Genomic DNA, 15,649 nt, shown 5'->3' with positions numbered 1-15,649 from the left:
TATATCTGGAATGCTGTTTTTTCCAGTTTGTTCCTGGGATAGTGTTACAGGTAGGCCACACCCCTGGGGAAACTCCCCCTAGACTGACCGGCCGCTTAGGACGCAGTCATGTGATCCATCATGAGAACCACCACTCACAAGTGAAGTCCAGCCAAGTTGACAGATCTTCAACTATCACACTAGTATAATTCAAAAATGATCACAGCAGCATACTGACAGGCAACTTTCAAAAATTCAAGCTGGATTCAGAAGAGGATGTGGAATGAGGGAAAACATTGCTGATGTCAGATGGATCTTGGCTAAAAGCAAAGAATACCAGAAAGATGTTTACTTGTGTTTTATTGACTATGCAAAAGCATTATACTCTGTGGATCATAACAAACTATGGATAACATTGAGAAGAATGAGAATTCCAGAACAATAAATTGTGCTCATGAGGAACCTATACATAGACCAGAAGGCTGTTGTTCAAACAGAACAAGAGTTTTCTACATGGTTTAAAATCAAGAAGGGTGTGCATCACAGTTGTACCATTTCACCATACTTATTCAATCTGTATACTCTGAGAAGCTGGACTCTATGAAGAAAAATGGAGCAACAGGATTGGAGGAAGACTTATTAACAATGTATGATATACAGACAACACAACCTTAGTTGCTGAAAGTGAAGATGATTTGAAGCACTTAGTGATGCAGATTAAAGACTACAGCCTGCAGAATGGATTACGCCTCAGCATAAATAAAATTAAAATCTTCATAACTGGACCAATAAGCAGCTTCATGATAAATGGAGAAAAGTTTGAAGTTGTCAAAACTTCATGTTATATGGATCCACAATCAACACCCATGGAGGCAGGAGTCAAGAAATCACATGTGATATTGCACTGGGAAAATCTGCTGCAAAAGACTTCTTTAAAGTGTTGAAGAGCAAAGATGTCACTTTGAACACTAAGGTGCACCTAACCCAAGCCACGATATTTTCAATAATCTCATATGCATGTGAAAGCTGAACAATGAATAAGGAAGAACAAAAAAGAGTTGATACTTTTGAGTTGTGATGTTGGGAAAGAATACTCAACAACAAATCTGTCCTGGAAGAAGTGCAGCTGGAATGCTCCTTGGAAGCAAGAATAGCCAGACTTGGTCTCACCTACTTTGGTCCTCTGGCCAAAGCTGCAGGACTGGGGGATGAATGTAGTTCTTCTCCAGGCAACCTGTGAGATTCAAGATGATTCAAGTGGCCTTCAGTGTCAAGCTACCTGCGATTTAGGAACAACCTAAGAGGTCTTTAGTCCTCTGGCATTATTTAGACATTTTTAGAAAAGCTCAAGTTCAACACCTAAAAGAAGAAACTAAGACTTCCAATGCAGGTGGTACAAGCATTTGTTCTGGGGAGGACAGGGGCTCCACACAGTAAGCAAATGGAGCTTATAACCATGGATGGAACTAAACTTTAAAGGTGACTATTACTTAATCAATTGCTTCACCTCTAAGTTATATATTTTTTTTCAATGAAATGCTTTTTTTTTATTTTTAGAGCAATCAAACATTTTTAATATAAAAATCCTTTAATATACAAACTGCAATCACAACAGCACCCACATAGCAGTGAGGGGATGGGGGATGGGGGTTGGAGTGGGGTTCTGAGGAGCAAGATTTTCAGGCTCCTGACAGCTTCACTTGCCCACATTCAATGTGACCCAGGAGAGTGTGTGGTCTTGGCAGAGAGCAGATCAATGCTGCCACAGGTGGATGGACAATGATGCTGACACCAGGACAGCCAGAGAACAGCAGATCCCTCCAACATGCCACTTCCCTACCATTAAAGTCTCTAGGGAATGTAAAGTCTAGTTACAAGATAACAGGAAGGTAGCTGTGACTGAGAGGAGAGGCACCTGCTGATCACACCTTTGATCTTTGGGAGCAGCATTTTCCAGGGGCTACTAGGTTGAAAGGGAGCTCTGGTGGCATAGTGCCTAAGGCATTTGACTGTTAACCAGAAGGCTGATGGTTCAAACCCTCCAGCCACTCCTTGGAAGGAAGACTGGACAAACTACTTCCAAAGAGATACCAACTCGAACACCCAAGGCAGGGTTGCTATGAGTTGAATTTGACTGTACAGCAGTAGACTAGGTTGAAAAGAGCTAAAAAATCTTCCTGGGAGGACAGAAAGTATAATTAAGTCCACTTTCTAACCAGGATTCCTTGCCTGTGACTCTAGAAATCCAGAAATCTGAATCTGTTCAGATGTTTGGGAAGGGGAAGGAGTGGCAGAGCTTTGCCAGGCATTGACCATGAAAGCCTCAAGGCAGGCCAAGGAGGCCTGTAGGAAGCATCTTTGGGTCAGTGGTACTCAAGGGAGCACAGTGGCCTCCAGATGAATTTATGTATGTGTGTATGGAAAAGAGAAAGGAAGGGCACAGTTAGAAAGTATGAAGAACTGAGTACCTGCTTCTTACAGGCCTGTGGAATAGATGTGAGATGACTTGTCTTCTTTCCTTGGGGCCCAGTCTGACCAGTTCTATGTATGTGACAGCCCCAAAGTCCTCCAAAAGGCCCTCATGGCTCTCTGGGAGGCCTGTGTGCTCCTTCCAGATGTGTCAGGAGACTGGTTTCAACAGATCCAAGCCAGGGCTTGAGTTTCCACAGTTAGATGCTGTTCTGGTTACCTAGTGCCACTCTGACAGGAATATACCACAGATGGGATGCTTGAACAAATAGGAGTTTTTTCTCTTACAGTTTGGAGGTTTTGAGTCAAGTTCAAAGTGCCAGGCTCTAGGAGCTGGGTGAAAGCCCCTCGACCTTGGGCTTCAGCTCTGCTTCTTGCTCCCGGCCCACTGAAGCTAGAGGCATCTTTTCACTCAGGCAGCTACTAGCTGCTGAGGCTAACAATCCCAAGATCAACAAATAAAATGGCACATTCCCAATGTTACCAACCCACACAGCAGGCCATTGAAAGTCCCAACATAGGCAGAGCATGGCAGGCTGCTGAACAACAACATGGCTACATGCAGGGTCCAAGCATGCCATATGCTGGAGACTATCCCCAAGGCTTCTCCTTACATACAGGAAGCAGACTACATCCCAAAGGCAGCTACTTATCTGCTTATGGTAGATCCCACCATGGAGTTGCTTACCAGTCTCATCATGGGGAATAACTACCACCAGCTGCCCAGCCACTCAACCAAGCCCAACCAAGTTGACATACAAATTTAACTACCACAGATGCAGTCAATGGAGTTCTCAGGGAGGAGGCCAGCCAGGAAGGCTCAGGGCTCTCATAGTATAGCTGAGGGAAGGCCACTGCTCAGGGAAAGGTCCTAGTTGTCAATGGCTTCCACCCTGTCTGTGTTGTTGTCCCAGTTGATGTGGAAACAGGTCACCCAAGAGTTGAAAGCCAAGATGTTCCTTTGAAGCTGAGAAATCTCTAGCTTCAGGGGCAGGTTTCTCCTGCACTTTAGGGTTGGGATGCTAGTTGTTGACATAATAGCACATGTGGATGAACTCCTCTCCATGTTAGGTGCAGGTGATGAATGCCATAGTCATCCCACAACATCAGTCTCAGGGATGAGACATGAATTGGATACTTTGACTTGAAAGACAAACATGTCTCCCTGCTGAGACAGAGGTGACCAGATCACACTTCCCACTCTTAGCTAAGCCAATGTAAATGATCTTCCACTCCAGGTTGTATTAGAAGCTGATCTCAAACCAAGAAGGGCTTTGGAAAAGGTTCAGGTTCTCTAGCACCAGCACCACCACGTTTAGCATTAACACCTTGGCCACTGCTAGCTGGGCCAGGGCTGAGGTCAGTCTGGGGCCAAGCTAGGGTTGGAGACAGAATACTACATTGTGGTCATGCAGAACCTGAACAAGGGGATACTACATGGTTTTAAAAAGAGGAAAAGTGTGTGTCAGTGTTGTATCCTTTCACCATACTTTTCAATCTGTTTGCTGAACAAATAATTGGAGAAGCTGGACTATAAGAAGAAGAATGCAGCATCAGGATTGGAGGAAGACTCATTAACAACTTGCGATATGCAGATGACACAGCCTTGCTTGCTGAAAATGAAGAATTGAAGCACTGGTGAAGAACGAAGACTTGTAGCCTTCAGTATGGAGTACACCTCAAAATAGTTCCACAACAAAGTTCCACAAAGTTCAGTGAAAGAATCTGGGAAGGAAAGGATGAATGAGAAAGAAAGTGTTTTAGGAAATGGACCAGAGTATTATGAGGATTAGAGGATAAGAAAGAAGAGGGCTTTACCTTTTGCAAAGTGACTGGATGTTTTGGTTATTTCATGCCACGCTGACAGAAATACCACAGGTGGGAGGATGCTTTAACAAACAGGAGTTTATTCTCTTACAGTTTAGTTTAGCTGATGTAAATGATCTTTAGGAGGCTAGAAGTCTAAGTTCAGTGTATCAGCCCTAGGGGCTGGGTGAAGGCCCCTTGACCTTGGGTTTCAGCTCTGCCTCTTACTCCTGACCCATTGGAGCTGGTGGCATCTCTTCACTTATGCAGCTGCTGGGTGCTGAAGCTCACAAGGCCAAGGCCAACAAATAAAATGGCAGAATCCCAATATTACCAAACAACACAACAGGCCACTACTTAAAGTCCAGAGACAGTCCCAAGATGGCAGGAAACATTGCAGGCTGCTGAATGAAAATTTGGCTACATGCAGAGACCTTCTCAAAACTTCCCTATATATGCTGGAAGCAGACTACATCCCTAAGGCAGCTACTCAGCTGCTTTAACAAACAGGGATATATTCTCTTACAGTTTTAGACACTAGAAGTCTGAGTTCAGAGTACCAGCTCTAGAGGCTGGGTGAAAGCCCCTTGACCTTGAGCTTCAGCTCTGCCTTTTGCTTCAGGCCCACTGGAATTGGAGGCTTCTCTCCACTCAGGCAGCGTTAACTGCTGAGGCTGACAAGCCTAAGGTCTACAAGTAAAATGGCACAGTCCCAAAATTATCAAATCACACAGCAAGACAAATTCGAGTCCATTACATTCAAGTCTCTGGACTTGAATGACTCTGCTGAATGAAGACTTGGCTACATGCAGGATTCCAGGGTGCCAAAAGCTGCAGAGACCTTTCTCAGAACTTCTCCATATACAGTGGAAGCAGACTGATTCCTAAGGCAGCTACTCATCTGCTCCAGTAGATTCCACCATGGAGTTGATTACCAGTCCTATCATGGGGAATAACTGCATCCAGCTGCCCAGCCACTCAACCAGGCCCAGCCAAGTTGACATATAACCTTAACTACCACACAGGAAAAAACAACTAGAGACATGGTAGACTTAATCTCAATGGCAAGTTGATAGACATTAAGGTTTTGAGAATTCACTATTACCTAGAAGCAAAGCCTAACAAGTGGAGTGGGATAGCATGAGTGGGGGGCAGGGCAGCTCATCTTTTTTCTCTTGGCCTGCAAGTTTTGGCAGTAGTGGGCAGCAGGTAGTGGGTGAAGACCCAAATTTACGGTCTTCTTTCTATTTTCCTAATTGGGAGATTGTGATCAAAACTATCTAGGATCCATGTTGAACTGGCAAAGGTAGTACATGGAACATGTATATATGTATATATATGTGTGTGTGTATATGTATATATTTATATCAGTTTTAAAATGCTAGTCTAAGATCACTACTTGTTGTAGTGATGAACTATGTCAGTCTGTTTTTTGCCTTCTGGTCTAACTCTAATTATTTCCTATAGCTTTTGGATTTTTAAATAATTAGTTGACTAAGCCCAAAACTTCTAACCAAAACAAAAATTTTTTTTTTCTTATAATTCACCCTTCCACCATTATGTCATATTTTTGGTAGCTGAATATGAAAAGTTGCAATAGCAAATTGCAACAGGAATATGCTCTGAGTATCTAGTCCTTATCTTTACTTCTGATTTTGGAGACAGAAACATGCTTTATTAGAAGTTCTTTATATAGTACATTTGCTCCATAAAGCAAAGATTATATTTGTGACTAAGATGAAAGATGGCACATTGAATAGACCTTGGACTTACAGGAGATGTCAACTCATGCTTGAAAAATCTTTCTTCTCATGATGATGACTTGGAGAACAAGTAAACAGCACATTCTATAGTGACCTTTTGGAAGGAAAGTTGGGCAATCTACTTCCATAGTGATACTGCTTCGGAAACCCAAGGAGGGGTCACTATGAGTCGGTTCTGACTCCACGGCATATAACAACAACAACATAGTGACCTTATTTCTGATTATGTTAACAAGGATTCCTCATCTCTTGAATTTAATATCTTGATATCTCTAGAATCATTGAGCTGAACCAAGCATTAAAAATTCAGCTCCAGTATGGCTTCTCAACCCACCAACCCACCAGCCACTCCTCGGAAGGAAGGTTGGGCAATCCTACTTCCGTAGTGATACTGCCTTGGAAACCCAGGGAGGGGTCGCTATGAGTCGGGGCCGACTCGACGGCACATAACAACAACAACAACAACATGGCTTCTCAAGAAGCAGTTTGATTTTTTTTTTTAAATTTCTAAAGAAATATTGCTCTGGTTTTCTATAGAAATTTGGTATTGGGATCTGACATTCTGTTTCTGACAAGAAAGAGAGAAAGGAGGAGAAAGAAAGAACAAGGAAGTCTGGCAGATAGCCCCTAATTACCATCTCTAGTTATACAAATAATACTTGAAAGCAAGCACTTACACAAAGAGACCACAAGGGGAAAAAATAAAAATGTAGTGGAAATGGAGTGTGATGCTACCACCTCCCTTTACACAATCTGTCCCATTTACCAGCAGCATTGTTTTTTGTCTGGTTTGTTTTGTCTGCCACTGGCAATTTAACCTCATCACCCAGATGTTAGACTAGGAGTTAGGAGTTTCATTTAACAGTTCTAGACTTCTATGTCACCCTGCCCATCTTGAGCAAGAATCTTAACTTTCACATGCCTTAAAACCAAAAAAAAAAAACAAACTCACTGTTGTGGATTCAGATCCGACTCATAGTGACCCCTCCTTGGGTTTCCGAGGCAGTATCACTATGGAAGTAGATTGCCCAACCTTCCTTCCGAGGAGTGGCTGGTGGGTTTGAACTACCAGCCTTCTGGTTAGCAGTCAAAGGCCTTAGGCACTACGTCACCAAAGCTCCTAGACACATAGAAATAATCCAGAAATGAATTAAAAGAAAATAATGGAAAAACAATTTTATCTGAACGTTAATTAAATAGCACCAGAAATTTGAAATAAACCTCTCACAGAAGGAAAATACTTCTTTTTTAAAAGCTCATGGTTTAATTATTGTTGTATGTGAAAATGAAAATGGTTAGGGATTTTATTAAAGATGTATGGATGTCTTGGTTAAGTACTTAATAAAACTGTGATAGAGTATCAGTATTAATTTTTACTTTGTTTTTCTATTTCAGGGTTTGAACATAATCTTTCATGTAGCCTTGGCTCTCCTAAAGGTAAGTCTGTCTTTATTTTAAGCCACCAAACCCCTCTTACCTCTCTTCTCTTGGGGATGAACAAATTCAGTGTGCAACATTTGACTGTTTTGGCTTCAAGTTCCTGAACACACACATACACACACACCACCCCACACAACTTCTCTGAGAAACTGTGATCCTTTTCACCTCACCCATTATTTGTTGCTTATTTGGGATTTGTTAGTTTTTCTTATGATTAATTTAATGTTGGTATCATAGCCCCCCTTTCGATAGCATTTGAAGTTGTTTTCATTTATAGGGTTGGATATTATAAGAGAAAAAGCTAAAGCCTATTTTCTGTCTAGATGATGCCAGCTTGTTTCTTAGAATACTTCCTACCATAATAACATCCCTGGAGGTACCTAACATATAATTTAATTATTAAAAAGCTTCTCTAATATACTGACTGAAAAAGAAAGTGGCACATTTCAATTTTCAGTTCTTTCCCCGATAGCTGAAAATTTATAAGACACTTTAGAATTCAATTATAATTACCTTGTTGGATTTTATATCAACATATCAATGCAGCTTGAACACTGTGGTAACAGCAAGACATTTGCTGCGGAGTCAATGAAAATAGCTCAGCCAGTTTTTGCCCTTCAGTCAAAGATGACATTCTGTTATTGAAGGCGATAATTACTTTCTTTATAAAAAGATGCAGGCTCATCCTTTTCTCAGTATAACATGGTTGTTAAAATTGCAGACACCAGACTCAATTTTGTTTCTAATTTGAGCCCTAGTATATGACCTTGGGCAAATTACCCCAACTACTCACAAGCTGAATTTTGAAATAATACTAGAAACTAATTTATGAAGTTGTCATAAGAATTAAATAAGATGATATATAAAAGTACTTAATGTAATGTTTACAACATTTTATTACCAGTAAATGTTAGCTGTCATTATTATGATTACTGTTGTTATTTCCAAGGGAACTCAGAATGTGTTTCTAGATTCCTCCATCATTCTTCCTAACCCCCTAAAAGATAATGACTTAATATCACAGGAGGGCCTCAACACTTAACCATTAACATGACCTGATTCAAAACAAAGGCATAAAATAGTATGGACTCTATGCAACTCAAGAATTGGGTTACTGCTCCTCATTTCTTGTTCTGCTCAACCTTTGGTTCTTGTGAAGTTTATAAGATACACTTTACATTGTAAATTAATTTTTTGTGTATTTACAAATGAACAAATCTTATGCCAAAGTTATTTTAGAAATTAGGAAAATATTTTAGTTTCAATAAGATAACAAAGGTATTTGCTCATATCATTCAATGAAATCATGGATGTCTAACTTCTAATTTTTTTTCCCTTGTCATTAAAGCAAATCAAAATCAGAAACTTTCCAAATTGCCTTCTGAGCAGGGCTGGAATAAGACTTTTAGAATCCCTAAGTACTAACTCAAACTCACTGCCGTTGAGGCAGATCCAACTCATAGCAACCCCTCCTTGGGTTTCTGAGAGTCAAATATTATATAAATTAGACTAAAATCAACACAAAACCATAAAATGCAAGGAAGTTCAACAAAGTTCTGGTTTTCTTATCGTATCTAAAGTTTTTTGTTTTTTTGTTTTGGTAAGATTATATCTTTCCCAAAATGGCTTTCTCATTCTTTGCTGCTGCCCTAGCAGATGCTTGCTTAGTTTGTCTTTTGAGTTATCTAGATGGCCCCTCAGGTTATCAGACCTGTACTATACATGTGTCCACTTCATACTCTATCCAAACCAATGAAACTAATTTTCATCAAGTTGATTCCAACTCGTAACGATCTTGTGTCAGAATAGAATTGAGCTTCATAACGTTTTCAATGGCTGATATTTTTTTTCTTTTTCAGAAGTAGATCACCAGACTTTTCTTTCTAATAATTTATACTTCTAGTTAATTATCTTTCTGGTTGACATATTGGTGTGTTTGTATTGTTTTCATTTATTTTTAGCCATATTAACCCAGACCTGGCCTGTGCAGAGGACATTCTATGGTCATTGGACAGAAAGACTTTTTGTACCTTCTCTAGCAATACATGAACATCTTCTAAACATCATCTTGGAGCATTTTACTAGTTACAGAAGATAAAAAAGAGAGCTATCTCATCAGCATTGTTGTTGTGCTGTCTAGCTGATTCCAAGTCATAGCAACTCTATAGGATAGAGTAGAAATGCTACATAGAGCATTGAAGGCTATACATCTTTATGGAAGCAGACTGCCATGTCTTTCTCCTGCAGGGTGGTGGATGAATTCTAACTGCCAACATTTTAGTTAGCAGCCAAGCACTTAAGCACTGCACCACCAGGGCTCCTTTTCCTCATTAACTACTGGCCTATATTTATAATTCCTTTCTAATATGAGTCATGAAGCTGATCCCTATAGAATATGAGGACTAAATTGAAGTATACCTTTATTGATCTGGTTGGCCCCATCTGGAAAAACAATATGCCAAATACATATGATAGTGGCTAACTTCTAATCTAGTATGCAAGTTACAAGAATGTGTACACATAGGGTCACCATGAGTCAGAATCAACTTGATGACAGTTATTTGTCTAACTGAGTGGGAGACAGCAACTGTGCCCATACAACGCAACCACACCTACATGTCCTGCAGCTCCACTTAAGTGAAAGCCACCACTTCCTTCTCTACCAGCTGGCCAATGATAAATGACCACCAAGAAGAGCTTGACTCACCCTTAACTGCTATTCACAGTTAACAGTTACTATGTTAACAATGATTATGGGATTTGTTTATATAAAAATAACAAATTTAAGAGAATAGTTAAAATTCACGGGGTTCCAGTAAGGTGGTGGAATAGGCAGACAAACTACACAGCCTCTCTTCAACAAAGAAAAGGGGAACCAATTAACACAGATACAGAATATAATCCTGGAGCCCAGAGGTTTGAAAGGAAGGATACAGAAGTGGACTGAACTCCAACTAGTAGAAGAACTTGCATGAAAACACCAAAAACAGAGACATACGAAACTGCGGTCTGTCAGTGACCCTGACCATACAGACAGCTTGGATCTTGCCAAGTGGTGTTAGGACCTAAGAATTAACCTAAAAATTGGCCCTGCTAGCCAGGGGCTGCACAGAGGACTGCACTGGTGGGTGGTGAATAAAAGTAAAAGCAGTGAAGAGGAAGACGGTCTGAGCTGTGGCCTTTTTCTGTCTGGAGGACACAGCCATTTTGAATGTTTACAAGCAGTTCAGCCATTTTGGATATTTAAAGTGCAGCATTCTCTCAGATTCCAGGCACCTAATAGGCTCCACTTGCTGAGAACTGCAAGAATATATAGGCATGAACAACTGGAAAGGTTCTAGTTTCCAGCTTTTTCTCTCTTCCCTGTTCCTGGTTCCCATTTTTTTCTTTCTCATAGTTAACCCCATTCCTTGTGTTCCTTTTTGCATTTTTCCCACTTTTTTTTCTCATTATTCTCCTACGCTACCTTTTTTCTCTTATTGCCTTCTCCCTAGATATTGCAGGGTTTTTTTTTGTTGTTGTTGTTGTTGTTCATTTGTTCTTTTTCTTTTTTTTCTTGGTGATTGTTCCTGTGTGTTTATGCGATGTGTTTTTTGTCTTCTTGCTTTTACATTTTTGATAGTTTTTCAATCATTGTTTTTGTCTAACCGAGTGGGAGACAGCAACCGTGCCCATATGATGCAACCACACCCGCATGTCCTGCAGCTCCACTTACTGAGTGAGAGCCACCACTTCCTTCTCTACCAACTGGCCAATAATAAATGACCACCAGGAAGAGCTGACTCACCCTTAACTGCTCTTCACAAAGAGTTGACAGAGATCTAAATACAACAATATCACAACATCTCAGAGACAACAGGCCATCATAGTCCACACAAAGAAGCGAGATAAAATGGTAGAAACAAGGGAGCAGGATACAGACCCTGGACACATCCCTGAAGAAGCAACAGCATTAGAACTCCTTGATAAGGAATTCAAAAGAATTATATTTAGGTACCTTCAGAGGATTGAGAGACAGATCAAGGAAAATGCTGACAAAATTAAGGAAAACACAGACAAAACCCTAGAAGAATTTCAGAAGAAAATACAAGAACAAAATGACAAAATAAATGAAAATTTAGAAATGATACAAAATCTACAGATAGAAATCCAGAAGATTAATATTGAAGTTTCAAAAATAGATAACACATTGAAAGGTCAAAAGAGTAGAATGGAATCAGTGAAAGACAGAATTAATGAGATCGAAGACAAATACCTGAATACTTCTTTGGAAAGGGATCAATCAGAAAAAAAGATCAAAACAAAATGAAGAAAGGGAGCTTTTTTCATGTGGGAGCTCTGGTGGCATGCTGCTTAAGGTATTTGACTGCTAACCAGAAGGCTGGTGGTTCAAACCCACCAGCCAGTCCTCAGAAGGAAGGTTGGGCAATCTACTTCCATAGAAATACCACCTCAGAATCCCAAGGAGGGGTTGCTATGAGTCAGATCCGACTCGACAGCAGTGAGTTTGGTATTTGTTTTTGGAAGGTTCATGTGGGATACAAAAGGAATAACCCACATGTAATCGGAGTTCAGAACAGGAAGAGAAAAAGAAAACCAATGAAAAAATTGTCCAAGATTTGTTGGAAGAGAACTTCCATGACATGATGAAAGATGAGAATAAATCCACTCAGGAAGTCCAGTGAACTTCAAACAGGAAAGACCACAAAAGAAAATCAGTAAGACATTGTCTTAAGACAAAGAATCCTGAAAGGTGCACAGAAAAAATGAAAAGTTACCTACAAAAGACAATAAGAATAAGCCCTGATTTATCAGCAGAAACCATTCAAGCAAGAAGGCAATTGGATGGTATATATAAAACCGTGAAAGAGAAAATTTTCCAACCAAGAATTATATACCCAGCAAAACTATCCCTCAAATATGATGGGTGAAATTAGGAGATTTCCTAGCTAAGCAGAAACTAAGGGAATTTGTTAAAACCAGACCAACCTTACAAGAGATACTAGAGGGAGTCCTTTGAACAGAGAACCAATAATAAGTAAACAACAATGGACCATTAATATACAAGATGACATAACCCAGAAACCAATACAGCTATGAAAGTACCCAAAGTAAAATAAGCTTACAAGATTGTAAACATGGAACCAGACACATCAATTGGCAAATGAGGAAAACTACAAATCAAAAAAGAGGTGAAATATAGTGTAGTTACAGAATTTCTAAATGGTGAAGGAGTCAAGAGAGTAGCAAGATAGAATGATGGATTGTTCTAAACTTGGAGAGAAAATTATAAATCACAAGGTAACCTCAAAGAAAAATGATAAACCTTCATATCACAATAAAAAAAAAAAAAGGACAAGCACAAATATTTAGCAAATACTAAAACATTAGCAACAAAGGAAATGATAACATGATTCACAAACATAATGAGCTTGGCCCAGAAAATTATATGGAACAAAGAAGCCAGGAACACCATGAAAAAACATAACAAAATGATAGCAACCAATTTATACTTGTTGATAATTACACTGAATGGCAGTGGGTTAAATGCAACACTCAAGAGATGGAGAGTTGCAGACTAGATGAGAAAACATAACCCATCAATATGCTGTCTACAGGAGACACACCTTAAAGAGAAAAACAAAAATAGACTAAAAATCAAAGGTTGGAAAAAGATATCAAGCAAATGGTGATCAAAAAAGAGCAGGAGTGGCAATACTAATTTCTGATAAAATCAGTTTTAAACAAAAACCACCATAAGAAACAAGGAAGTACATTATATAATGATTAAAGGATCAGTCGAATAAGAAGACATAATAAATATCTATGGACCCAATGAAAGAGCCCAAAAATACATAAATCAGGCTTTAACAGAATTGCGAAGACAAATAGATGACTCTGCAGTCATAGTAGGAGGCTTTAATACATCACTGCCAATGAAAGATAGAACAACTGGAAAGAAACTCAACAAAGACACAGAAGAGCTAAACAGTACAGTCTACCAACTTGACCTTATAGACATCTACAGAGCACTTCACCCAACAACAGCTCAATATGCATTCTTTTCCAGTGCACATGGAACATTCTCCAGGATAGACCATAGGTTAGACCATAAAGCAAGCCTTAATAAATTTAAAAACATTGAAATACTGCAAAGCATCTTCTCAGATCACAAGGCTATCAAATTAGAAATCAACAATAGAAAGATCAACAGAAAAAGAGCAAACATAAGGAAACTGGACAACATCCTCCTTAAGAACGACTGGGTAATAGAAGAAATAAAAAATGAAATGAAAAAATTCCTTGAATCAAACGAGAATGAAAACATAACATACCAAAATCTTTGGGACACAGCAAAAGCAGTGATCAGAGGCCAATGTATAGCAATAAATGAAATCATCAAAAAAGAAGAAAGAGCCAAAAATCAACACTTTAAACCAACATCTCCAACAATTAAAAAAACAAAACAGCAAGAAAAGCCTACAGTCACCAAAATAAAGGAAATAAAGATTAGAGCAGAAATCAATGAAACAGAAAATAGAAAGATAACAGAAAAAATCAAGAAGACTAAAAGTTGATTTTTTGAAAAGATTAGTAAAATTGATTTACTGGCAAATTTAACAAAGGAAAAGAAGGAGAAAAAACAAATAACATGAATAAGAAATTAAATGGGTGACATCACAGTAGAACCAACTGAAATAAAAAGGATAATATCAGGATATTATGAAGAACTGTATTCCAACAAATTTGAAAATCTGGAAGAAATGGACAGATTAATAGAAGCATACTACTTACCTAAACTAACACAGACTGATGTGGAAAAACTGACAGATCCATAACAAAAGAAATTGAACAGGTTGTAAAAAAATTACCAACAAAAAATAGTTCTGGCCCGGACGGTTTCAATGGAGAATTCTACCAAACATTCAGAGAAGAACTGACACCAATCCTACTCAAACTATTCCAAAACAGAGAAAAGGATGGAATCCTCCCAAAGTCATTTTATGACACAAGCATAACCTTGATACCAAAACCAGGCAAAGAGATCACTCAAGAGGAATACTAGGGACCAGTATCCTTCATGAATATAGATGCAGAAGTCTTCAACAAAATCCTAGCCAATAGCCTCCAACAGCATATCAAGAAAATAATTCATTACGACCAGGTAGGGTTCATAGCAGATATTCAAGGATGGTTCAACATTAGAAAGACAATCAACGTCATCCACCACATAAATAAAACAAAGGAAAAGAACCACATGATCGTATCAGTGGATGGATTTGATAAAATATAACACCCATTCCTGATCAAAACACTCAGCAAAATAGGAATAGAAGGGACATTCCTCAACATAATGAAGGGTATATATACAAAACAACAGCCACCATTATTCTCCATGGTGAGAGACTGAAACCATTCCCCTTGCAAACAGGAACCAGACAAGGATGCCCTCTATCACCACTTCCATTCAACAATGTATTGGAAGTCCTAGCCAGGGCAATAAGGTAAGAAAGGGAAATCAAAGGCAACCACGTTGGTAAGGAAGAAGTCAAACTATCCCTGTTTGCTGATGATATGATCCTATACCTAGAAAACCCAAGAGACTCAGTAAAAAATCTACTGGAACTAATTAAGAGATTTAGCATAGTGGCAGGATACAAGATCACCATACAAAAATCAATTGGATTCCTCTACACCAGTAAAGAGATTGCTGAAAAAGAAAAAAGGAATCAATACCATTTACAATGTTATTGTTGTTACTTGCTGTCAAGTTGGACCCGACTCATAGCAACCCTTCCTTGGGTTTCTGAGGCAGTATCACTATGGAAGTAGATTTGCCCCATCTTCCTTCCAAGGAGTGGCTGGTTGGTTTGAACCGCCAACCTTCTGGTTAGCAGTCAAGTGCCTTAGGCACTAAGCTACCAAAGCACCTATCATTTACAATAGCTACCAAAAAAGAAATACTTGGGAATAAATCTTACAGGGACACAAAAGACCTGTACAAAGAAAAGTATACAAGACTATTTCAAGAAGCCATAAGAGATCTACATGAATGGAAGAACATACCATGTTCATGGATAGAAAGATTGAACATTGTGAAAATATCAGTTCTACCCAAAGCAATCTATACATTCAGTACAATCCCAATCTAGATCCCATCAACATTCTTTAAGGATATGGAAAAACCAATC

General features: G+C 39.1%; 1 protein-coding gene across 1 annotated transcript in view; it reads left to right on the top strand.

Annotated features, from left to right (window-relative positions):
• RABGAP1L (RAB GTPase activating protein 1 like) overlaps positions 1-15,649 on the top strand; it is a 920,113-nt gene that overhangs the window by 622,610 nt on the left and 281,854 nt on the right. Inside the window, exon 17 of the mRNA XM_007947094.2 lies at positions 7,413-7,454. Coding sequence (XP_007945285.1) covers positions 7,413-7,454 — 42 coding nt within the window. The remainder of the gene's footprint in view (positions 1-7,412; positions 7,455-15,649) is intronic.

The sequence above is a fragment of the Orycteropus afer genome, unplaced genomic scaffold (genome assembly GCF_000298275.1).
Source record: "Orycteropus afer afer isolate SDZICR_OR568_19922 unplaced genomic scaffold, OryAfe1.0 scaffold00175, whole genome shotgun sequence".
Taxonomy (NCBI): Eukaryota; Metazoa; Chordata; class Mammalia; order Tubulidentata; family Orycteropodidae; genus Orycteropus; species Orycteropus afer.
The sequence above is the reverse complement of the archived record's forward strand: the minus strand, read 5'-3'. Positions and strand labels throughout refer to the sequence as shown.